Here is a 24649-nt window from a genome sequence, read left to right on the forward strand (position 1 = left end):
CATCATGAGTAGACTGACCTCACATCTAGAGCCTTACATGACTTGTAATTTCCCTTAGAGTATTTAAGGACATGGCCAATCTAAAATAAATCTCACAGATGAGAGATGACTGGAGTATTTGTTAATAGATAATACAAATGATTAAAACCCTTAGGAAAAGCGTTATAACAGTTCTAATCATCGGCTTGTCCAGGTAGTTTGTAGTGACTGAGCCTTACGTTGTAGCTTTCCTTTTATTTTTCTTGTCAAATAACACACACATAATTTGACAAAAAAAACCTTATCTTTATTCCAATGTTAGCTTTGAGATTTGGATGACCAATTTGGCTTTTTGTACATTTCATTCGCCATTTCTTTGGTTTATAGCACTATTGTGTGATCCTAGTATGTGATTTGCGTCCCTTAAAAAAAGACCGAATCAATATATCAAATGTGAAAATGTATGAAAATGTGGTCTTTTTTCATATTCTGTCACATGTACATATCAGAGAATGCAGTCAGTATCAAACCATTGGTCATAACAACGACACACCCTCTGAACCCCCCCCAACACCACCACCCCCCCAGCAGCTTTCTTCTTATCCAGTGTAGCCTTTTAAATGTGAACGGACTAGTGGAAACAAGAAAACCATGAAAGACGGCCACAGAGCCACATATGAATCAGAATACCGGGAGATGAAGGCCACTCCGTGTGGTAGGTAGCGGTTTTAGGTTCCCTTTCGTTACGACCAGCATTTCCTGTCCCTGTGGTTTAACTCACTTCTACTACAACACACCGCAGACACGACGGAGATAACTCACAAATTTACCACATTTAACGACCTTTAAGCGTCTCTTACCTGGACATAATTGTTTTCACAGTATTCCGCAACCCGGGACAGGTTCTGGTAGCTTTCCACAAGGGCTCTTTTGCCGGCAGGGATTTCCTCCTCTAATAGCATTTGTAGCTCTGCCATCTTACATCCCTTTGCATTTCTCTCCTCTCTCTGTCCTTTTCACTGAGGCGAGGCGCTGATGCTGTGCTGTGTAGCTGAGTGAGGGGCTCCCCCGCCTGGCTTTGTGGGGCTGCTGGTCTCTCGATTCACAACCGTCTGTGACAAATGGCAGCTACGTTATGAACGGAGGCCTGTGATTGGCTGAGAGACTGAGGAAGAAGCGCAGTGGACCAATTATCCATCATCAGCGTGTTGATGACGTTTCAGTCCATAACAGAAAAAAGGAAAATAAGATAACGATAACGAACAAGAAAGTGTCATTAAAATAATAGAAAATGTATTTTATATAAAACAAAAATGATGTATATAACTCATGTATATATTCTTTAAACTGGTGAACAAATAAAACAAAGTTAAACCACAAAATATCACACGTTCTTAAAACAATTTTTTGTTTTATTTGATATATTTTCTTTATGAATGATTTACATTTATCTGCTTTTATTCATTTCCACTGAAAAATGAATATTTAACCAACACAAATAAACAAATACAAATTTGTTAAAAAAAACGTGTTTAAAAAATGCAGCAGAATACAAGCAGATGTATCAGTAAGATTAAGTTAAGTTTATTTTAATTGTAAGCAAATAACTGTTAACATCAAAATGGCATCACATTCCTCACCTTAATGGAATTCATAAATTTAATAGATTGCCTTAAATATTCAGGGATGGCTTATTTTCTAAATATTTTGTCATCATAATACTAGATACATAATCTAAATAAATAAGTCGTTTAAGCATTTGTAATGATGGTAACAAAAAGCAGTATCCTAAATAAAGAAAAAGCCTATTTCAGAAGAAAACTGCAAAAAAAAAACTTCATTTCCCATGCATCACCGCGGTTTAAATACCCTCTCCGAGGGGTTTCTGGGATTTTAAGGAGCAAAGCGATGAGTCTGAAGCGTCTGATGGTCTAACGAAGCCAACGTTTTACGACTGTTTGGTCGGTAAAAAACTACATTTCCCAGATATGTTTAATCATCACCAAATGACTGTTTGCTCATCCTCCACTGGAGTCAGGATTGGCTTGCTGCTGCATATAGCAGACAGGTATCGGCTAATGAAGCAATTATCCCACCGGCAAACGGTAACTTTATGGTGAGTATCTGACAAATCAGCGATAGAAATGATTTATTTCTGTTTCATAATGTATCCTGTAAGCGCCACCCCGAGGGAAATGTATAAACTAAACCTATACAAAAACATAATAGCTTAAAGAGGAAACTGTCTGCCTTCATACATTAGAGGCTTTAAGCTTTATTGATGACCAAACACTGTTGACTTATCCCTTGCTAAACACGGCCTGAACTGGCGATACTGTTTCCATGAATTGTTCCATGTTGTTGTTGAAGATGTGAGGACTCCTTCCTGTCATCCTTGTTGGGAGTCAGCATGGCGCACGAGGAGGACAAACACAGCCTGGAGGCGAAATTTGCTGCTGCAGTTAGTGTGATCCGGAGTTTGCCCGAAGAAGGTGATCACTACTATCTATCAAACTTCATTCACATCTATCAATGTTTCAGTTAAGTGTTAGCTTATATGAAGTCAGCTCCTGTTGGTGTGTTTACACTCAGGTGATTAACCTACGTGCAGAGCATGAACTCTTGTCTTACCTATTAACTGAAGTCATTTTCTAGCCTAACTTGTGCATCATATGTATTTAGCTGAATGCTTGTATTGTATGTTGTAATTTGCTTTCTTCATTTCTCAGGTCCTTTCCAGCCGTCTGATGATATGATGCTGATGTTCTATAGTTATTACAAGCAGGCCACCCTGGGGCCCTGCAACATCCCCAGACCAATGGGCTTCTGGGACACTCGAGGCAAAGCTAAATGGTAAACAGTTTAATGTAGTTGTGTTAAAGCTAAGGTAAAACGTCAAATCCAGAGTAATGACTACGTCTTGAAATGACCCAGACAAACAGATTATGCATTTACAATTTACCACTTAACTTTGATAAACTATACTGTTGCCTTTATCGCAAAGTCTCCCCCCTGTAAATTTGAAGTCTGGGTCACAGTCACTTTGCATGCCTGGTATTTCTTATTCAACATATTTCTGCATTATACTGCAGGTACATCTGATGGATATCCCTGCAGTATTACTTAGACTTAGACTTTCTTTATTGTCATTCAAACTTGTACTTTACGGTGCAGATAAGAACAGAATTTTGTTGCATTTGGCTCGTTGTAGTGCAGATAAAAACAGCAGCAAGTGTTTACATAGAAAAATAAGGTGCAGATATAAATAGATATAAAAAGAAAAGCTATGTATAACATTACTATACAGATAAATATATTGCACGTTTGTGATGTATACAGTATAGATTGAGTTGAATGGGGTAATACCTTATCTAACAGTAACATATTAACACTTTTACTACTTCATGTTCACTAACAGCTTAGTAATGAACTATGACTTTGTGTTGCCAGGGATGCATGGACCTCTTTGGGAAATATGACAAAGGAGGAAGCCATGAAGAATTATGTTGAGGACATCCAGCTGGTAGGTCCTTTCAAGAGGACCTTTGGGGGGCAAATTTGTGTTACACACACAGTAAAATAGCCTATAGAACATTTTACTTTCTTCACATTAGCATGATATCTTTGTCACATTCAGTACACTAGCTCACTGGTATTAGCATGAAGTTTTGCCAGCATCAAATAGCTGCTAGCATAACTGTAGACATCTGGCTACATGTATATACTGAAGAAAAAACAACAGTTATTGAGGAAATAATTAATGATTTTTTCTTTCCTTTTTTAAAATGCACTTTAAATGTTATGTGTTTTCAGATATTGGAGACTATCCCAATGTCAGAAGAGGTGTCTGACCTGGTGCAAAAGCTTGGCTCCTTCTACGCAGATGTGGATGGAGAGGGAAGAAGAAATGAAGAAATTGAAGAGAACGAAGTGGACAGGAGACCCTTCACCAGGCCTTTTGCACAGCATGCAGGTAGACTACATATGTGAATTTCACAGAAGGGTACTTATGGCTCTAGGGGTACTTCTGCTCTTTCCAGGGGGTATGCAGAAAAACAAAGTATTATTTGTATTAAAAAAAAACACTCATTCAGCTATAACTGATCAATACTTATTGTGACCATGGAAGAGTATGCAAAGAAAAGCTAAAAGCAAAGTGTTAAGAGGCACCTACAATTCAAAAACAGATAATAATTATGAAAGTTTAAAATAGCCTACTAATAAAGTTCTAGATAAATAGTTGAAAGAGTTAGCTAGGTGAAAGAGTTAGCTCTTACATTGATTATTCTTGACTGTCGTAATGGATCATTTGTTAAATAACAGCTAAATGTAGTGGAAAATGGTTAAAATAGTTTGGTAGACATAAAGGATTACAGCTTCAGATAGAAAGCTAACAGTTCACATATAAGATAGACGTTATATATCAACAGTTCATACATTAAGCCTTATGGATGGACGGCTGAAATAGATAGCTAACAGCTGAAAGAATAAGCTCAAAATAACAGATATTTTCAAGCAATTTCAAGCTAATGGATCAAAAGGATGCTTAATAGTGTATATTCAGATAAAATACTTATGGATCAGCGGTTCAAAATATTGGTTAATAGTCTATCTGTCTCGTGGCAAAAATGGCTGAGATAGTTCTATATATTAATGATAAACACTTAAACTAAATAGCTAACAGTTTAAATATTTAGCCAGTTAAAATAACTGATATAAACAATTGATAAATAGCTAATTAAATCATATTATAAAGGTCGATGTATTAAGCTAAAGTAATAGAAAAAAAATCAAAATAGTTAGCTAATGGTCGAAAAAGTTAGCTAAAAGATCAGAATATATAGTTCAAAAGGTTAGCTAACAGACTGTTGAACTAGTTAGCTAAATAAATGGGTATACTTTTGGAAGAGGGAGCCAACTGATGAAATAATAAAACACAGGCTAATGTCTAAATGGTTGGAGTAGACCGTAATCTTTTGGAAAAAAGTTAGCTCTAGTACGAGCTAACAGTGGATATATAAGCTAAAGGTTAAAATATGAACTCAACATCAACAGCTTAACAGAACATTTGGCTAACCGTATGGATTAACGGCAAATATCTGAATGGAAAAGAATAAGCAGAGGAAATATTGAGCACAAATAATGTATTGAGTTTTGAAATAGTAAGCTAACTGTTCAAAAATTTAGCCACAAGTTATGACTAAGCTTAAAATAGTTGACTGAAGTAATGGATTCAAACAGTTCAAAGATTCACCAATGAATCGACTCTGAATATTACACTCATGAAAAAGTAATGTCATAAAATCCACTAGTATACCTGAAAGGTGGTAAAAGGGGAATCTGAATTCATCTGACAGCTGCTACATGAATCCTCATCAAATAAATAATGAATAGAGTCTCTGGAGGGCTCTGCTGCTCGTGCTGGATGTAGTACTGCTGTTAATCTTCTTAGTCACATTTATGATTCGGATGGAATACTGAGCCTGTCTTACATGTCTTTTTATCACTAGATGAGCTGATCAGACCCTTTAAGAAACCAACAATGGAAGGCAAGTCTTTGGTGTTCACAGTAGCTGTAGAGCTTTAATGAGTCCCTCAGTGTTAAAGCTTTGAAACCGTATTAAGTTTCACTTGTGTAGACTGTCATGTGTGTGCTCTAGTTAGTCAGTGTGTTTGCTGTTGGTTTGCCCCTGTATTTGCACTTTGCGGTGTAGATGTAGTGTTTAGAAGCTGTGAAACGCACATTTTTCTGTTAAACCACACTGTGGGTATGTCTTTGCTCTGTGTCGATTTACATTGTGCAATGTGAAGGAGTTAATCGAGAGTGTTTCCCTTGCTGCTCAGGCTTTGGGGATCTGTGGGATGATGTTCAAAACCTCCAAGAACATGACAAAGACAACAGTGTTCATGGTGTAAGTGTCAGTAATGAGGAGGCAGGGGGAAGCAATGAAAATAGTGAAATGGACAGAAGTGAGGAAAGCAGTGATTGGAGGAAAAGTGAGGAGGAGGAGGAGGAGGAGAATGGGGATGAAGAAGACAATACAGATGATGAAGACAAAGAGAAGGATAAAGGTACCATCAGTAGTTGTTGTTAGTTGTTTTGTGCTAAGAAATTTGCTGTGTTGTAGAGATTAAACACTGATAGTTCTATAATTATTTACATGTCAATGGACCCAAGTGTGACATATTTCTTCTTTACTACAAGCAGACAGTAGTATATTGAGTCTGTGCCACAAAAGAGCTGCTATAAATAGGCTCTAGTGTGCCAACTGTGTATAAATAAGCTACTTAAAATAGTCCCAAACAAATGAAGAATTTATTCTACGTTGATAGGAAGAAACATGGCCTTTTTGAAAATGAATTTTCATCACATGACCGTTTTTGACCTGAAACACACACAAAGAAAAGCCTGGAACAGATGACATTTTTCTCTCTCATCTTTTTTTCCTCTCGCTCTCTTTTCTCTGTCTCTCTTTTTCTCACTCTCTCTCTTTCTTTTTGTATTGTCCAAGGCTGGAGTCCTGACCCGAGGCTGCTGATGGTGGAAGACAAGAGGGGGAGGTCTGACACCAGGGGGTCAAGCAGCAGCATGGAACCCAGCATGTCCTCCTTCACCAACGGGACACACAGCTCCCTCAACAGCGAGGTGGAGGAGGAGGAGCTGGCGTGCTCTGTGGAGTCCAGCGTGCAATATAACCCGTACATGACCTTTAATGGACACCTGACTGGTAAGATAACACCTACATGCAAAACAAAAGTTTGTATGATTGGAAAACACTACCTGTACCTGTTCTGACATTGCATACTTCAAAATACTACTGGATCACATTACATCAAAACATGAACCAATATTAACATATTTTTTTCCTGTTCCAAGTTTATACGGCACATTTTTAAGCAAGCACTTGCCATTTTATAATACAGCCAATACTAAGCAACATTAGTATTGATTTAGAGTCATGTTTCTACCCATGTGGCAAGTGTTAGTTACAGATCAACTATCTTTCTTTTAGTCTCCACTAACTTCTGAGGCAGAAACCCGTCTTTGTTATTTGGTGCCTGGAAGAAAGGGATGTGTGTTTGTTTTCAGATTGCAAAGACAATGATATTGGAACAGAAACACTGACCTGAAATAGTAGGTTTGTGGGTAAAAAACTAAAACAATGTCCTGAAAGCACTAAAATGCTCCATAAAGCTGATCCAGTGAGGCGTTGGATGATGCCATTCTGTCTGTCAACACTTCGAGCAACCCTCTTCACATACTTTCGTTTGAGCCTTTCTTTAAAAAATTGATCAGAACATTTTTAGTATTGAAAATTATTCTCTTAAATGCTAAATGTAGATGTAAATACAAAGGCCCAAAAACAATGGGTAGCAAGAAGTTGTTAAGAAAATGTATCAAATATGTAGTTTATGCGTTCTCTGTTCATGATGGTTCGCTTTGTTTTTCACTTTTTAGGTCGTAGTGATCTTGTCCCTGAGAAGAACCTCCGCCGATCCACAGACTCAGATAATGAGGAATTCTGCGACTCAATGGAGCATCTGGCCATGGACGAGGTGTGGTTTACCTCTTCCAGAGTGAACACCACACCAAAGCAATCATTCTGAAATCTTAGGAAAAATACTGATTCACTTTCAATCTAAGAGCTTAATGACAAGATCCACTCCACCATCACGTTTACACACTAACTCTGCAGCCACCTACAGTCAGGAGACAGTTAGAGATCTACCAGCACTCTAAAACGACACAAGACTTCAAATGATTGACCAAGGAAGAAAACAGCACAACAAAACCCTGTGAAAGAAAAATGTTAATGCACTGTTGTACAGACTTTGTACTAAACTACCACAGAGGTTTAGTGCTGTAAAGGTACACGTAGGTGTAGTTTTGAACTGTAGACTAGCTGATCCCTTGCTCCCAGAGTTGAGCAGAACTTAACTGATTCCTAGTTTTAGAATAGTTTAATGAAGAGTGCTATCAATTCTCTCAGTCCTGGGAATATGAATCCAAAATGTATAATTCCCAATATGTCTCTCCCTTTGAATCATGTCAGGTGGATAGAGAAACTCACAAAGTAAAACACAAATGGAATTGTTCTCACCTAATTAAAACTGTTGTTGACTTTCTCCTCCATCTGCCAAGGGACTGTGTTCGTCTAAAGTTCTGACACCTGGATCAAGAGTTGCCTCAGTGAGGCAAAAGGATCTTTGGTTTGAGAGCAACACTACTCTGAATGGAGAAGAGGATCAGATACTCATGGGAGATCTCTACTTTAAAGATGGGATTAGTACAATTCAACGCAACAGCTCTCTTTCAAGAAGAGGGAGAGGTGAGAGTGCAGTCATCACCTTTGATTTAAACTGACATGGTGTCCTTAATTTACCTTTCCTCTAAGAAGTACACTTAGTTTACCCTCCTAAGTATTAAAAGGCACCAGATATATTTAAAAAAACATATGTTTTTGAGACAAGTTACATGTTGTAAGCACTTCGCTTTCACATTCTGATTTAGTTTCAGGTGTTCAGTCACCGAGGGCAACCTGCAGCTCTCAGCGGTGTGTCAGTGTAGATGCTGCCCGCTGTTGTGTGTCACAGAGCAGACATGCTGCGAGTGCTGCCAGGGGAAACGTCAATGAGCAAATAGCTACAGCTCTGCTCAGGCTGCAGCACGATATGGCTGCTGTGCTGCACAGGCTGCATGCTCTGGAGGTGCTAACCGTGTCACAGGTAAGAGACATTCAGTGTTAACCATGTTGTGTACACTATGATGATAGAGAGATTGTAATAACTGTTTTTCAATTGCAAAATCAATTTTTTGCACTTTCGGTGCAAAAGACCTAAATATCACTCTGAAAATCTCTCTTATCGTATATTTACATATATATATTTTTTTTTTTTGAAAAAACAAATTACAGTCAAGAAAATCTTCACCAAGACAGGAGGACCCTCTTACAGTAGCACAAAAGGTTGTTTTAATTTTCTTTAATTGATGTTATATGTTTGTAATCAGGAAAACAGAAGTGTCATTTAAATGAAAGTTTGTGTCTTTATAGTTTATGAGACCTTCCTGGTGGCCCTTTGACTTCTGTCCACTCACCGTGGTGTTGACGGCACTCTGGCCTTTGATTTCCCATTGGCTTGTCCAGCTGTATTTACAACGAAGGAGAAGGTAAGGAAACTATGGCAACTTATTATCAGTTTTTTGTCTTTGTTTAAAGCAACACTTGGGAATACTTAACCTCTATTTCTGCTCTTCTCTTTACAGGAAGATAACCTGAATAGCCTGAAATCCATCAGCAAAGAACATGAACCCGAGATGAAAATGTTGCACTTTGGTTGCTTTATGGCTTTTTTAAGCCACAATCAATATCAGTCGGGGTGTAATGAGGCCCTGATAGAAGTGGAAAAGGTTACCCTAGACACATAGATGGTCAGGAAGCTGTTTAAAGAGAGTTTCTGCTGTAAAGTGTAGCATTTTGACTAAAGTGCACTATTTAGATGTTTTAAAATGGCAAGATTCATGCTAGCACAATTTCTTTGTTACAGTTAACTTATAGAATTAGGCGGTGATCTTATTTATGAAATGTGTCACTGATCAATAGATATTCAACATAAAGATAATTATAATAACATAAGTTGTTTAACATAACCAACCGTTGTTATTGTCAGTTATTTTATTTATTGTACATTTTATTTTTAATTATGTTTTCTTTACTGTTTTTGTCAACGTATTTTCTTGCAACTAGAAATCAGCACCTTTTCTATTTATTGTCTGATATCTAGAAAGATGTTAGCAGCTTTACTTTAATGGTATTTTATGTTTGAAAGTGATTTTTTTATGACTGCAGTGCAATAATAGCAAAGATATCACTTTCACATTTCAAAAAGTACTGGACAATTTTATTATTTATCCTTTTGTCTTTTTAGCTGTTTAGTGAATTGAAAAAAGTATCTCTTCTATCTACTATATCATGCTTTCAGACCTACAAATGTAAAACAAACATTCATGAAGAAAACTTTGACATGCAATAAACACGTTCTCAAAGTCAAGACTTTGTTTCTTTGTTTTTCCTGATCACAAAGAAGTGGTAAAATCATGTTGGTAGTGTGGTATTCATTACATTTTGTTAAGTTAATTAAGAGAAAAAGAAGTAGTTAAACACACATCACATATAGGTGCAGGGCAGTGCAAAAATAGCAAAACAGAAAGAAGATAGGCCCGCACACTTTCTCAATTTCCACAAAAAAAAGGTGTTTTTATTGATCACTACATTTCGAACAGAGGTCTTCTTCAGGTGATCATTTTTAAACACAGGAGGGGGGCACACCCATATACTATATACACATTTATACACCAATAGGATGAGAGGCACTAATGGCAAGTTGTGGTCACATATTCAAATTTTCACAAAAGTCCCAAAGTGAAACACATTTTTGTGATCACCGGATATATAGATAGATATAACCCCAGGAATACATACAAGATAAACATACATACACAATAATATATACAGAATATATTGTATAGAAAACGCAACAAAGACACATTTGATGTTTTTGCTATATCTTTGTTGCGGTCCATGTTTTCTATACAATGTTTGGAAAATTTGTTGTGAAGGACAAAGTAGGCTTACATGTCTAAAGAAAAACTATCTGTCCAACGTCATGTTATTTGTACACAACAATTTTAAAATTGTTTTTTTAAAGTAGAGTTTCACAGAAAGGTCGAACATGAATGATAGAGTTTGGTGCGGGCAAAAGCGAAATGTAAAAAGTATAGGACGGAAATCTGTCTCACAAATTTGTATTTAAATTGTACTTCACTTCCTGTGTATTTCCCATAAATATGACGTCACCTGATTTAACGCCAGGGATTTGTCGGTTCTACTACAGGGGCGTTTCTCCTTGTCTGCCATTGGACGCAAAGTTAAATCTCCCCTGCATGATTGGCCAGGAGAGTCGCTACGCTATTGGCTCACTTCACGCTCTGACAATTTGAAAATCAGTGGTCGTGTATCAGCTGCACTGAGAAGGAAAACAGACAAAGATTAGGACGTAATTTGTTCGAAAATAAAGGTAAGAGTTGACGTCATTTCATGTTAATTATACTTCGAACTTGCGGTTTTTAAAGTTGTTACAGACTACAGGATATTTCAGCGACATCACGATGTTTAAGGCTTGACTGAATGAAGTCCAGCTGCGGCACTTTGTTTCAATCTAAAGCCAGTGTTGTCTTCCGTTTTATGCATTTTCGCACTTCAACTCTCTAACCAGGCCTTAATCAGAAGCTGTGTGAACAAAACAAATGTTTACAATTCTATTCAGCAGAAGTTGCCACAATGGAGGACGAAGCTCAGCTATCATGCTGTGTGACGATGGAGCAGCTGAACACCTCCGGCCAGGCCACCCGGAGGCAGGTCATGCGTAAGGCCTCTGTTACTTTAGGCCGGAATGAGTTCCAGGAGATCATCCTCCGGGTCCACGACGGAAAAGTCCCCCAGAGCTATCGTCTCCGAGAGTTCAAACTGTTCACAAAGTTTGTCAGAGAAGGGAAGTGCACGGTCAAACTGCTCCCTGAAAATATCCAGGTGCTGATGTCAAACTGTCCACCGGACAAGCTTAACCTTTTCCTGAAAACCCTGAGCATCAAACATCAGGCCTGGATGGCCAGCAAGCCTCTGAGCGACAGAGAGAAGCTCAAAGCTGGTCTGCCTCGCAGCTTTGAGGCCATCAGCCCTCTGCAGCAGAAAGACATCCAGAAGGTCAACGAGCTGAGGAGTAAAGCAGCTCCTAAAGGCCTGACTGACTGTACCAATAAGACCACTGTGGGGAGGACTGGACAGCAGGTCAAAAGGTCAAGGTGTGACACTAACTTCAGCCCAGTGAGTTGAACACGCACTAAACAACATGTACATCACATGCCTTCTTTCTTTGTACACAATTGCGTCTTACAGACTGTGTGTTGATTATTTCAGGTCAAGTCCAACCCAAGTAAGAAGCCCATCCTTGCTCTGCCGACACGTAAGCTAAATAAGGAACAGGCGGCCGTCCTCAGTGCTGTACTGAGTGGAAAGAGCGTTTTCTTCACTGGAAGCGCTGGTGGGTTTGTGACATAAATACATTCACATTTGATGTCTGGAATAACTCAATGCCCTAAACAGGTTGTTCTTGCTTATCTTATTTTCTCCACACATTGTGTTACTGAAAATCCTTCCTACTTTTACTTGACATTTCAATATGAATCTAGTTAAATATATTTCTTGAAATATGTTTATAATCGTAATTTGGCTGAACTTCAAAAACCTGCCGATTATTAGACCTGTCTGCTTTCCTTTAGTTTCTGTGTAAGGCACTTTGTGATGTGGATTTTGAGAAGTGTTCCATACATAAATATATAAATAATTGTGTTTGCTATCTTTTTTCAACATTTTTTCAATCAATCCTTCTGACTTTCTTTTAATGTCAATGCTGATTTTCCTCGGTTGATAAACAGAATATAGTTGTGGGTAGTTGTTTGCTCTAAGCTCTTGATGTGTTTTCTAGGCACAGGGAAGTCCTTCCTGCTGAAGAGGATCATGGGATCTCTACCTCCAAAGAGCACTTTTGCCACGGCCAGCACAGGAGTGGCTGCTTGTCACATCGGTGGAACAACGTTACACAACTTTGCTGGTCAGTTGTTGTGGATATCTGAGGAGATACAGGGGATTTGATGTAATCTTGACACAAATAAACCCCAGGAAATGACACGTAATCAGGGGAGGAGATGAACAATTATCGGAATAATTGGTCGACTGCCAATTCCACATAAATGCCTTTCCTGAAATGAGACTGTGCTTGAGACAGCCTGCTGAAAAACTGCCACTTGTTACTGATTAGTATATCAATTATTTCACCATCAATAACTCTTTTATTTATATATATATATATATATATAGTAATCTACAATGAAGCAGAGACCATGGGGGCATCGTCAAGTAGCTGGTTTTATTTGAACAAGAGTCCAAATCGGAGAGAATATTTTACCGTCACAAAGATGAGTCAGAATCCTATTAACCCACAATTACTTAAATATAGATAAAATATTAAGTTTTCATAGGTACTTATTGAGACTTTAGCTCTCTAACAATGTCTATGTAAAGGCTTATTTTTGATTATGACTCTTTGATATCATACCAGAGAAAGTGTCAAAATGTCTTTTTAGATTACAGAATGTTTTTATATCTACAGTTATGTCTGGAATTAATTGTTACACGAATGTTATCATTTGTGTCTCCTCTGACAGTCTGTCTCTCCCTACATTGTGTTTGTGTGCGCTCCTCAGGTATTGGCTCCGGCTCCGCCCCTCTGGAGCAGTGCATCGAGCTGGCTCAGAGGCCCGGCGTGCTGCAGCACTGGACCACATGTCGACACCTCATCATCGATGAGATCTCCATGGTGGAGGCCCAGTTCTTCGACAAGCTTGAGTCAGTGGCCAGGTGAGATGAGAGCAAAACTTCAAATCAAACTAGAGCAAGATTGAAAGCATTATGGCGTCCTCCCACCTTTAATCAAAAAGTCTCAATCAGTGCATACTTTTCATTGGATGATGAGAATTTGATCTTTTCACAAATCATGAAATACATGTGATTCCTGTGACCTACTTCAAGCTCTTGATGACTGAATAAAAGCTCTTCAGGCAGCTGGACACCGTTTTATACCTCATGCTTTGATAGTGTTAGAAAGATATGACTGTTTGGCCAAACTTTACATTTAAAAAAAAAGAAGCTCAACCATGATATCAAAACATAGTTTAGTTAATCCTTAGTTGCAGTTATTTGTTACTGTATTCATCTTTAATGACTTGGACAGTCACATCACTGCCCTCTTTCAGGTCGGTGAGGAGGTCTACACAGCCGTTTGGAGGCATCCAGCTGATCGTGTGTGGGGACTTCCTCCAGCTGCCTCCTGTGTCCAAGGGAAAGGAAAAGGCCAGTTTCTGCTTCCAGGTCAGACTGTTGTATATCCTCTGACTCCTCTGTTGGTCAATGCCATTGTGTCACTTAGTGCAGTCACACTGAAATATACCATTACATTTTACTACTCTATCATTTATTCCAATACTGTGTGGCTAGCTTGCAACAATATGTAACTCTGACACGTAGCTTTTAAAATTGGTACACAGTCCAAATTCAAAACATTGGAGAGGGAGAGAGAGCTCTTTCCCCCTGACTCCTCCCGAGAGACGATGCTCGCGCTGGTTGCCATGTAGCAAACACGGAAGCTACAGTGTTTAGCCGCTCTCACCTCACTCCAGTTTTTTCAAAAGCATCTCCAATATTTCTCCTAGTTTTACTTTGTTTCTTGTCGTGAAGCTTCTTAGAAAAATTCAAAACCTTTAAGGTCAGTGAGAGTCAGTTATATCTGAGCCCGCTTACATCGCTGCAACAGCAGTTGGTTTGCTGTGATAACTGGTCTCATATCTGGCTTAAAGAGGGTTGTCCAAAACAACCCAATGGGGTGCCTTAAAACTTCCTTCTCTGGTCAAAACAAATACAGACTATTGCGGACCAGAATCTAAAGTTAGAAGGACACACCAGCTGCTGCGTTGTTGTCAGAGAAGCCAGCACCATAAGAGAGCATGTTTGCTTAATGTCTGATCATATAGTAAGGTCATATATGATTCATTTCAGTAGATATTTGACATATGGCTCCTTTAACTGGTGTCGTGGATTTTTCTGTATTAAACAAAAGATCTCAAGTATTTGTATTTTATTATTAGAATAATAGGGTTTCTTTTTACTAAAAGGAGGAAACTTATACAGAGGTGACTATCGTCACAAGTGCATAGCAGAATCCCGCTCGGGAGCGGTTACATCAAGACATTTATACCAGACATCGCAAAGCGGGCACTCTCACTGGTTGACACCTGTTGATGAGTTTTAATCTGCCTAGAGACTAGTCTCATGGCCGTTATGTTCGTGTGCTGTTTGTTCTTTTCAGACAGGATGACAGTTTGTTGTAACCCTTTTCCACTGCAAGCAGAAATTTGTATGTTAAATGCATACGCAAGAACATATATTTTTCTATTACACTGGTATTATTTGAGCTTTAGTTTGTACTGGGGTATTCCAATGTGTGGGGTACTCCCATTATGCAAAAGCTTGTGTGAGTGGGGTGAATCATCAATCATTATTTGTATAGCGTCAATTCATAACAAGTGTTATCTCGAGCGGTTTACAAAATAGCAAATGGGATAATATGCAGGCAGGATTTCTATTCCTCGCGTTCCTGTCCACACGTCCTTGCCCCTAAGGTAGGGTCGGAGCAGGCTGTGCATGAACGAGGACGGCGATGGCTGTGGGGACAACACAGAGTGATGGTGGTTGAGGGACGATACGATCATCCACATGTACTCATCATGGTGCTCTGTGCTTCAGGCCAGGAGTTGGCGGAAGGTCATGCAGCTCAACATGGAGCTCACAGAGGTGCGGAGGCAAACGGACCAGTCCTTCATCTCCCTCCTGCAGGCAGTGAGGGTGGGCAGGTAAAATGATCGACACTGTCTGACAAACACATTTATTTCAGAAATGTATTTTTGTTCTGCTTGTACATTCCCATTCCACACACTTTTTCCAAGATTAATTTTTGGGCTTTTTATGCCTTTTATTGTAGAGACAGGACAGTGGATAGTGTCAGAAATGGTGAGGAATGAAATGCAGAAGAGGTGCCACAGCTTTGGACTTGAGCCAGGGCCGCCCGCTTTCAGGGCTACAGCCTCTGAGTTTGTACATGTGGGGTGCAACCTAACCACTAAGTCACCAGTGCCCCTCCACACACACATTTTAAACATTCTACCAAAAGAACAGCTCATTGTGCTGTCTACACTGTGTACCATGAATGCTTTGAAAGCTGCAGAGACCTTTCAGAAACAGCAGCACATGTTTAGTTGTACAGAACATTTTGCTCTGCAGCAGGAATGGGTTTTTCAATTCATTTCTGTCTTGATAAAAACCACTCAGGGTGACAGAGGAAGTAACTACTAAGCTGCTGGAGAGCGCCTACCATCACATTGAGAGAGACGGCATCCTGGCCACCAGGCTTTGCACACACAAGGACGATGTGGAGCTCACAAACGAGAACAAACTCCAACAGCTGCCAGGTCTGAAACCTCAATTCTCCACTTTGAGCCTACAGCTTTTCAGGCTGAATTATGTCTGGCAACAGGCCGGCATGAGGAACTTTGGGGAGTCTGTTTGATTGCTGGAAGTTTTAGTGTTGTTTTTTTTTTTTTTTTACCATTTTCATGTTTGAAGTTGTTAACATGGATACTTGAAATGTATACAATTATGTTCAAAAGAAACAAAGTATTACAAAGTCCGATTCGGGAAAAAAAAAAAACTCCTGTTTGTGATGTTCAAAACTTTTGAGTAAGATTTTGATAACTTGTTTTTTAAATTAGAAACTTTGAGTTAGTGTGGATGTTGCTGCCCCCTGTAGACCAAGTAGGTGGTATATAGTCCCATTTTGACCACTGGTAATCTGGATTTTGTAATCACTGTCTGTATTTTATTGATTGATCAAGTCCATTTGCTCATGAATAAATAAACAGAACAAAATTAGAATGCATTACCTGATCCTGTATCGCAAAAAGGTGCATTCAATCCAGAATTTTGATCCAGGTTAAACATTTTGAGGAATTTGTCTCAGTTTCATGTCTCTACACATTTCCTGCCCCTGTCACTTGCTGTATGTGAAACCCACCTCAAGCTTAGTCTCTTTTTAAATGAAGCGTCCCTCTCCCTCAGGCTCTGTGCGCGTGTTTGAGGCCTTGGACAGTGACCCTGCTCTTGTGAAGACCATAGACGCTCACACTCCTGTTAACAGGGTTATCCAACTCAAAATAGGAGCTCAGGTAGGTGTGTGTGTGTGTGAAAGCCCTCTCAACCTGCTCCACTTCTGCATGTAACATTGCACTTTTGATACTGTGTGTTTCAAGACTTACAGATTGAGTGAAAACCAGCTTTGACATCTGAAACGATGCTTGTTCTTTTGAAGGTCATGCTGACAAAAAACCTGGACGTCACTCGAGGTCTGGTGAACGGTGCCCGAGGGGTCGTGGTTGCATTTGAGTCTGGAAAACATGGTCAGTATAGTAACCTTATGTCAAAATATTTGTCCAGAAAAGAAAATCTTGACATTTATTTGTAAATGTATCCAAAATGACAAGAGATCTGCAGGAGATGACTTACACAGTTTGAGTAGGCTGACCAGTAAGTGTGTGTGCACAGTAGATATGAAGCTAGTGCTTGGAGAGCTCTAGCCTAGCATGAGGGGACAGAAACTTGCAGGAAACCACTATCTTCATATGTATGGGAGGGGGGACAGCAGTTGTTTATTTGTAACAAATGTTTCATGTCGTGCATGTCTTAGTAAACTGCTACTGGATGCTTTGAATTTCCCTTGGGATCAATAAAGTATCTATCTCTATCTATCTATCTAATCTATCTCTATCTATCTATCTATCTCTATATATCTAATCTATCTCTATCTATCTAATTTATCTCTATATATCTAATCTATCTCTATCTATCTAATTTATCTCTATATATCTAATCTATCTCTATCTATCTAATCTATCTCTATATATCTAATCTATCTCTATCTATCTAATCTATCTCTATCTATCTATCTTGGCAGTTAAACATGGTTTACAATCTTACAGAAACTGAAAAGTTGCATTTTTTTCTTTGGCTGAGTGCAGGGAATTCTCCTAGTGGAAATTGGGGAGAGATAGTTGGGAGTGACATGTGGGAAGGGAGCCACCGGTCGGATTTGAACCCAGGTCGCCTGCTTGGAGCATTATAGCCTCCGTACATGGGGAGCTCGCTCTAACCACTATGCTACCAACGCCCCAATCATACAGTTATTTAACCAATATGAATATTCTCATTTCACTTCCTGCAGTGCATCGTCCCATTTATCAATCTACTTTTTTTTAAGATTTATTTTTGGCGTTTTTGTGCCTTTGATGGAGAGAGGACAGTGGATAGAGTCAGAAATCCGGGAGAATGTGGAAAAGGAGCCACAGGTGGGATTCAAACCTGGGCCGTCTGTAGCCTCCATGCATGGGGCATGCATACTAACTCTGTGCCACAAGCACCACCATATCAACCTATTTTTAAAATTCTGTGATTGTTATTTTTTTTTTTAGTGTATACTTTTCAGCAATGAATTGTCAGTGAGAGTTCAATGAATGACATTAAGTGAAAACAAGAGTTCAAGTGACAATTGTTTTTTCTTTTCATCAGGTTTGGATTGAAGAAGGTACTCAACATAAGAAATAAAAACTTGTCTTTAATAAAAAACCAATGACCTAACACCACCAGCAGTCTAAATGTGAATACCTCTTTAATAACTACAATGTAAAGTTCCTTTCACACAGTAGTCACTTTTAGTTTAAAAACATATCTACAACATATTGAATTGAAGAAGAACTGTAAGTTGTTTTGTGTTTAAATGTGAGAAACGAGGTTGTGAATAATCTTTTGATTGTGTTTCCTGTTAGTTTTTTTTTTTTTTTTTTTCCTTGTGTGCTGACTCATTCCTCGTTTCTTCAGGACTCCCACGGGTGCGTTTCGTCTGTGGTGTCACAGAGGTGCTGAAGCCTGAGCGCTGGGTGTTTAAGTCAGGCGGTGGGATCCACCTGAGTCGACAGCAGCTGCCCCTCAAACTGGCCTGGGCCATCTCCATCCACAAGAGCCAGGTTAGCACAGCCTCGCTCACAGCCACACAGAGTTCTGCTAGTCAACGCCAATGAAGAGAAAAATGCTCCGTCTGATGATTTAATGTTTCTGTCTGGAAGCTTTTGCTCTGTTCCGTGTTGCCATGGGAGTTAGCTGTCTGAGAGTCTCTTTAATGATTGAGTCACTTTATTAATAGACATTTTCATTTAATCATAATTTGCCTTTTAATAGTTTTTCTTTAACGGTGCATTTGTGGACACCTCCGGGGAGCTAGATATTGGAGATGTGTGGATTGTTGTCTCTGATTTGGCCTTGAAGCTCAGTCATTGTCCACATTATTGCTTCTTATCCAAGGTTTAGAGCCTGGGGAGAGAGAGCGTGTCTCAGTAATAACATACTGTCTTCATATTAAGAACACTTCATTTTTGTCCTTTGCTGTTTCTCACATGAAAAAATGTTGTAGGAAAAATCTCCCAGCACACGAGGGGAACTAAAACTTCCAAACGTCAGGCCTATCTGCTTCTATTAGGCATTGTAATAAAATCATCCATGTCTTGATTTGTCTGTGTCACCAGCAGGCCAGACTTCACGTTGGTCCTGTGAAATATATCAATACCTACAGGACAGATCAGCAGAGAAGTTTGGTACCGACAGTCATGATGAAGATGAAGTCTAATAGGTCAAATCATTATGATTAATCCAGTAGAGCATTTGTGATTGAGAATGAAAAGGTTGACAGCTAATGTGCAGATTAGCCAAAGATTTAGTGCAGACCTGCCTGTTGTTAAAGCTCACTTATTCCTGTTTCCCTGTGCTTTAGTTTCTGATCAAATATCTGCAAAACTACTGCTGTGCCCTTCAGTTTCTGTTTGATTTGTTTAACTGGCAAATATTATGCTAATGCCATGTTCATGTTGTACGGGATTGTAGTTAAACATGAAAAAATATTCCCATGTAACTGATGCTTGTCCAAATGTCTGTTTAGGATTGCAGCCTTTACAATGGAAGGGCTTCAAAAAGTCTGTGCTGAATATTCAACATCAAACTATTCTAAATCACAGTCAACAACAGCCTTTTGATAGGTTGACACATTTTACAAATGAAAAACTTAAAGTGAGTTTAACTCAACGAGAATTAAAACATGTGGAAGCACTTTGGCAGAATCGTAAGGTGTTAAGGGATTTTGAGTGACAGTAAAGAGATGTTTTTCTTAAATGTCCCCCAGAGGAATTCAATGGAGAGCCAGGTCTCATTTTAGAACACTGCAATACTGTTAGTAAGACTGATGGCATCTATGTTTAAGGCCTGGGTGTCACCGCATACCAACGAATGTTCTTGAGGCGGTCTGATGGGGTTACCAAGACGTGACCATGACTCCAGTGGACCAGGGACACCCTCTCTTCATTTCCTCTAATCTGTCTGTGATCAAATGACTGCCTTCACCGATCGCTCAGCTCTCCTCCCACAGCAGATTGTGTATCAGCAAACTCTGAAATTGCTCTGAGAGAAAAAGTTGCCTCTAGGTAACTGAGTTCACTAGTCAGAACCAGTGTGTCACTGGTGTTTGACCCCCAGCAGAGAAGCTAAAGCAGGTATCTGTGACCACACAGCGACATATAGAAAATTGAATTGGAGAATGATCAGGTGGAAATACTGTTTGTGTGGCATTGGGATAATGAAATGTGGGTTGTGTAACTGCTTTTGTCTTTCATTCCTGTTAGGGCATGACTCTGGACTGTGTGGAGATCTCTCTGGCTCGTGTCTTTGAGAGCGGGCAGGCATACGTGGCATTATCTAGGGCTCGGAGCCTGGAGGGTCTGAGGGTCATGGACTTTGACCCCCATGTGGTCAGAGCAAATCCAGATGTTCTCGTCTTCTACAAGAGACTGAGGAAGGAGAGGCTGCTCATGCAGGTGAGGATAGAGCTCTTCCTCACGTCTTCATCAAAATCTCAGGATAATGAAGAATCAGTCAGTGCTGTAGATGTTCCTTTATTTTTCAATGTTGTAAATGTCTTCATCTATGTTCTCTCCAGGCCTCCATGGATGATTTTCTTGGCAACAGAGAAAACTCTTGGTGATGCGGTGAATTCATCATCATCTCCTGTAGCATTATGCACCGTGTGCATGACTTATCTTCACATTATCAACCCTTCTCATAGCACTCTGGATATTTAGGTTTTCTGAAACGTCTGCAAACGCACATCTGAACACTTTTACCTCACAGGTTCCTCGAAGTTATAGCAAAAGTCACAGTGCCACCTGGTGGTTAATACTGTAATTTTTTTAATACTTTTTTTTTTAAAGTCTGTTTTATAAAGAACTTTGATTTTTAATTTATTATCATAATTTTGGCATGTATGCAAATAAAGCTTTAGTCATCTAATATCTATTGGTGGCACATTGTTCTGTCAAACCACAACACACACACTTAGAATTCTGCTTCATATAAAAAGTATTTCTTTGAGATGATTTGGGCGGTGAAGCTCTCTAGTACAAAGTGTTACAATACCAAAATAACCAATAACACCAAATATAACTCAGTATTGTCTATCATCTCTACTATTAGTCACTATTTTCATCCAGGTATGCTGTAGTTCCATTCATAATTTCTAGTCCCACCAAGTCTTAATGTCATTTACAAAATACATTTAATTTCTGCAGTATTTTGTCTGCATACACTAAAACCTAGTCAGACAGCTTACAGAGCTCCAAGTATACAACAAGGCAAAAACTTATATTTGTCCCAAAGAAGAATCCAAGTAATTTTAATAATGCAACTCAGACAAATTGTAAACCAAAAGAAACCCTTTATTTTCTGGTGAGTATTGTGAATCCATGATTTCACCTGAGAGATTCTGATACCAGAGCAGCATAATTGTGTTTGAATTGAATGGGACAACAGTGAGGAGTTGCCTAATGAAGACCTTTCCTTAATCAACCTTTAACAACTTGGATGCACCCGTTAGCTTAACAATTCATATTTAACATACTGCCTCTGACTACACAAGCATGTACTGCATACAGAAATAGTGAAATTATCGAGTATTTAGTCCAAGAAACCAGGGAAATAATTTACATCAATACACAGGAGGACAACAACAGAACCGCTCAGATAACTTTACAACTGAGTAGTTAAGAGATTCTACAGCTGAAGGAGACGGGAACTGGGAAAGCTGGTCATTTCACGTTGTGGAAAAGCTTGTGTGCTACCTGTAATGATAAAGAGGACACAGTTAGCGTCTTCAACGATGGATAATCAAGACACATGCAGCCTAACTTCTCATGAAAAAGAAGGCACATTGTATTTTTCTCTGTCTCACTTACACAATGGTCCCTTGCATGCAAGAAGTCAAAGAGTTCTTCTGTGCAGTCCTCGACGGTGCTGGACCTGGAGCTGACTCTGGCCTCGCAGGTCTCCAGGCGCTCCTTTGTGTGCACACAGTGTTCAGTCTGCTCACACTTGGTTCTTATTGTTTCTAAAGGGTCCTGAGAGGGGCGAAGGAGATATGTGCTGTATCAAAGGACATTTTATAAAACCACAGACACATGCTCTTGAAATCTTTGCAGTCAATTTAACCATCAGCAGTTCAACTGGTGAAATAACTGGGACTACGCACTTATTTTAAACACTAAAACTGCTCTGTAACAACACCATTCTTTGTCTCCACATTTGCTTAATCTCTTAAAAAGCACAATTGTGAAACGTGTAGGTAAGTTTAAATAATGTATTGACACTAATTTAGAATAAAACCAGAGTATGAAAATGTACAAAATAATTTAACAAAGAAAAAGAAGCAATAGCAATCTCACAAACCTGATACCAAATATGCAAATTAACCATTTCAAAACATTATGATTACATTTGATTGTAATCACTGATGCTTTGTGTTTATCACTTTAATGTCACAGCTGGTGAAAAACAGCTTGGTAGCTTATGAAGGTTTTTTTCTTTATTTTTTGCACATAAGAAAAAAAAACATTAAAGAACAATAACAAGCAGTACACGATGATCAGGGAGTAAATAAAACAACATAACTACAGAAATAAATGTAGTCCTACTGAAGATCCAGGGAGAGTCAAAGTCTTGCTCATATCTAAGATAATACATTGCCTGGGATTTGTCTGTACTGTATCTTGTAATAAATCATTTAAATCTACAGAGTAAGTAGAATTATAAATGGCATTAACAGGGGGATAGGTAATCAACTGACACCTACAATTGTATTAATGTCAATGTAATGTTATTCTTTCCAGCACTGAATAAAACAAAACTACTGTACTATATGAATGCGGAAAGTTTGGTATTCCCTACAGTTTTTTTAAGAGGTTATTCAACGTCATCACTTAACTTGAACTTATACTCAAGTCTTTAAACTTTTATTTCCATCAAAAGACATTTTTAAATACTGAATGTATACTTTTTCAGGGTCATCATACTTCTCCTTCCATTTACAATGCTCCTTAACTGCCTCTGCTTTATCTGGTCTCATGCACTACATCACTTTATTCTATCCTTTCTATTTCAGTATTCATACAGTTCTGGTTACTTTATTCCTGTTGTTTTTTATCCATCATTGCACTTCGGTCACTTTATTTATCTAATTTTTACCTTTACAGTTATATTGTATATATTAGTTATGTTGTTCCATTATTCACCATGCACCTTAATAACTTATCATTTAGTATTTGCCTACTTGCACATAGCTCTGTATATATATATATATATATTTATTTCTCGTTTACTGCACATAGTTCTGTTTACATCAGTCAGTCCGATCACTGTCCACTTATATCTACTCCTTTATATTTAGTTTTTTTAAGTTAAGTCTAAGCTTTAAGTTGTATTTAAATTGACACTTTTGTTGTTAATTTACTGCTCTGTGTGCCTTTGAATTGCCCCCCGGGGACAAATAAAGTTTTTTTGAATTTGAATTTGATACTCTGCTTTTTTTGTTACCTCTAACAAAGTCGAGTGTGTTTGTTATGGCAGGTGAATTCCCTGTTCATGCTTAAAGGACAATCATCACATTTATGTGGTCACACTTACCACCATGTCTTCTTCTTCCTCTTCTTCTTCTTCTTCTTCCTCCTCTTCCTCAGCAGGAGCATCTTCTTCCTGTTCAGAGACATACATATAGCAGGTTTGTTTCAGTCTAACAATAAAGCAATTATGAAAACAAGCTGCATTTCAAACTAACTTGTGCTCTAAAACAGTAATACTGAAAGACTGAAAGGTCAATTAGATCTTTGTTATCTTTATTTCACTGCAGTGTCTGTATTACTAAATCCTTATGACATCATAGATCACATAAAACAAGTGAATATAAATAAATTATAAAATTAATGAATTTACAATCTATGGTGAATAACCAGTTTACATGTGTTACAAATAATATGTACCGTGCAGGAACAGGTATCAGAAAAAGACATCGATAGAAATTCAAAGTCATGTCATACAACTTCACATTTCAAACGACCAGGGACATTTAAAGTACGATACATTTAAAAACTGTTTTAAAGGAGCTCAGAATAAAGTATCTTGTGTTACATCACTACCGTCAAACTGGCCGGCAAAGTCAGACTGGCAGCTTAGATAACACAACTCAAGAAGCGACGAGTAAGAAACATGTCAGTCATATTTTAATACCTCGTCTTCAGGGTCGCCGTATGTGAGCATCTTCCTCTCGAAAACCATGATTACAGCTTTTAATTCACCCACAAATGTCTGCCGTAGACTGTCGTCCTAGCTCGACGGCTATGCTGGTCGTTAAGGACGTGAGGTCGGTCACACGAAGGAAACGACCTGAAAAATCACCGGATAAAGCCTTCTATTGGTTGGATGGATTATTGAAGTAGCTCTGGACCAATCGTCATCTAAGATTTCGTGCAAGGCCCGCCCATTCATTTTCTCAAGCCGAGCGGAACTGGGAACTACCTGTTCGCCTG

At 38.8% G+C, this 24649-nt stretch overlaps 4 protein-coding genes across 9 annotated transcripts in view; 2 read left to right on the top strand and 2 right to left on the bottom strand.

The window, feature by feature from the left end:
- Positions 1-1062, bottom strand: part of LOC132978338 (abl interactor 1-like) — a 30817-nt gene extending 29755 nt beyond the window's left edge. For 2 of the 4 annotated variants that reach the window (XM_061043462.1, XM_061043461.1), the window contains exon 1: positions 840-1062. In XM_061043462.1, coding sequence (XP_060899445.1) covers positions 840-956 — 117 coding nt within the window. In that variant the 5' untranslated portion in view covers positions 957-1062. The remainder of the gene's footprint in view (positions 1-839) is intronic. The other 2 variants (XM_061043460.1, XM_061043459.1) reach the window with 1 other exon arrangement.
- A 793-nt stretch (positions 1063-1855) lies between these two features.
- Positions 1856-9980, top strand: LOC132978337 (acyl-CoA-binding domain-containing protein 5-like). 2 transcript variants are annotated; one of them, XM_061043456.1, is made up of 14 exons: positions 1856-2095; positions 2350-2471; positions 2709-2832; positions 3430-3502; positions 3793-3952; positions 5490-5528; positions 5824-6051; positions 6492-6707; positions 7439-7536; positions 8123-8309; positions 8492-8706; positions 8895-8945; positions 9033-9148; positions 9245-9980. In XM_061043456.1, the coding sequence occupies exons 2-14, from the start codon at positions 2390-2392 to the stop codon at positions 9255-9257; spliced, it is 1602 nt and encodes a 533-aa protein (XP_060899439.1). In that variant the 5' UTR covers positions 1856-2095; positions 2350-2389; the 3' UTR covers positions 9258-9980. The 2 variants fall into 2 exon arrangements, with proteins under 2 accessions (XP_060899439.1, XP_060899440.1); XM_061043457.1 differs by lacking the exons at positions 5490-5528; positions 5824-6051 and having other exon boundaries at positions 1951-2095.
- A 962-nt stretch (positions 9981-10942) lies between these two features.
- pif1 (PIF1 5'-to-3' DNA helicase homolog (S. cerevisiae)) lies at positions 10943-21088 on the top strand. 2 transcript variants are annotated; one of them, XM_061043445.1, is made up of 13 exons: positions 10943-11055; positions 11305-11861; positions 11955-12078; positions 12523-12648; positions 13301-13454; positions 13850-13964; positions 15396-15502; positions 15978-16117; positions 16764-16870; positions 17014-17101; positions 18576-18721; positions 20423-20614; positions 20737-21088. In XM_061043445.1, the coding sequence occupies exons 2-13, from the start codon at positions 11319-11321 to the stop codon at positions 20779-20781; spliced, it is 1887 nt and encodes a 628-aa protein (XP_060899428.1). In that variant the 5' UTR covers positions 10943-11055; positions 11305-11318; the 3' UTR covers positions 20782-21088. The 2 variants fall into 2 exon arrangements, with proteins under 2 accessions (XP_060899428.1, XP_060899427.1); XM_061043444.1 differs by having other exon boundaries at positions 10946-11055; positions 11308-11861.
- A 402-nt stretch (positions 21089-21490) lies between these two features.
- LOC132978361 (cytochrome b-c1 complex subunit 6, mitochondrial-like) lies at positions 21491-24508 on the bottom strand. Its single transcript, XM_061043498.1, has 4 exons — positions 24351-24508; positions 23751-23819; positions 22028-22189; positions 21491-21913 (listed from the first exon to the last, which is right to left on the bottom strand). The coding sequence occupies exons 1-4, from the start codon at positions 24396-24398 to the stop codon at positions 21881-21883; spliced, it is 312 nt and encodes a 103-aa protein (XP_060899481.1). The 5' UTR covers positions 24399-24508; the 3' UTR covers positions 21491-21880.
- Positions 24509-24649: the final 141 nt, after the last annotated feature.

This window comes from Labrus mixtus, chromosome 8 (assembly GCF_963584025.1).
Source record: "Labrus mixtus chromosome 8, fLabMix1.1, whole genome shotgun sequence".
Classification (NCBI taxonomy): domain Eukaryota; kingdom Metazoa; phylum Chordata; class Actinopteri; order Labriformes; family Labridae; genus Labrus; species Labrus mixtus.

What these genes read in the sequence shown, in the direction of transcription:
- LOC132978337 (XM_061043456.1), top strand. Translation starts at nt 2,390, where the DNA reads ATGGCGCACGAGGAGGACAAACACAGCCTGGAGGCGAAATTTGCTGCT. An exon ending in ACTCGAGGCAAAGCTAAATG is followed by an intron (nt 2,833 to 3,429) that starts GTAAACAGTTTA and finishes TTGTGTTGCCAG; the next exon opens with GGATGCATGGACCTCTTTGG. An exon ending in CTCTTACAGTAGCACAAAAG is followed by an intron (nt 8,946 to 9,032) that starts GTTGTTTTAATT and finishes GTGTCTTTATAG; the next exon opens with TTTATGAGACCTTCCTGGTG.
- pif1 (XM_061043445.1), top strand. Translation starts at nt 11,319, where the DNA reads ATGGAGGACGAAGCTCAGCTATCATGCTGTGTGACGATGGAGCAGCTG. An exon ending in AACTCAAAATAGGAGCTCAG is followed by an intron (nt 16,871 to 17,013) that starts GTAGGTGTGTGT and finishes GTTCTTTTGAAG; the next exon opens with GTCATGCTGACAAAAAACCT. An exon ending in ATTTGAGTCTGGAAAACATG is followed by an intron (nt 17,102 to 18,575) that starts GTCAGTATAGTA and finishes TCGTTTCTTCAG; the next exon opens with GACTCCCACGGGTGCGTTTC.
- LOC132978361 (XM_061043498.1), bottom strand. Translation starts at nt 24,398, where the DNA reads ATGGTTTTCGAGAGGAAGATGCTCACATACGGCGACCCTGAAGACGAG. An exon ending in ACGGCGACCCTGAAGACGAG is followed by an intron (nt 23,820 to 24,350) that starts GTATTAAAATAT and finishes GTCTCTGAACAG; the next exon opens with GAAGAAGATGCTCCTGCTGA. An exon ending in TGCATGCAAGGGACCATTGT is followed by an intron (nt 21,914 to 22,027) that starts GTAAGTGAGACA and finishes TTATCATTACAG; the next exon opens with GTAGCACACAAGCTTTTCCA.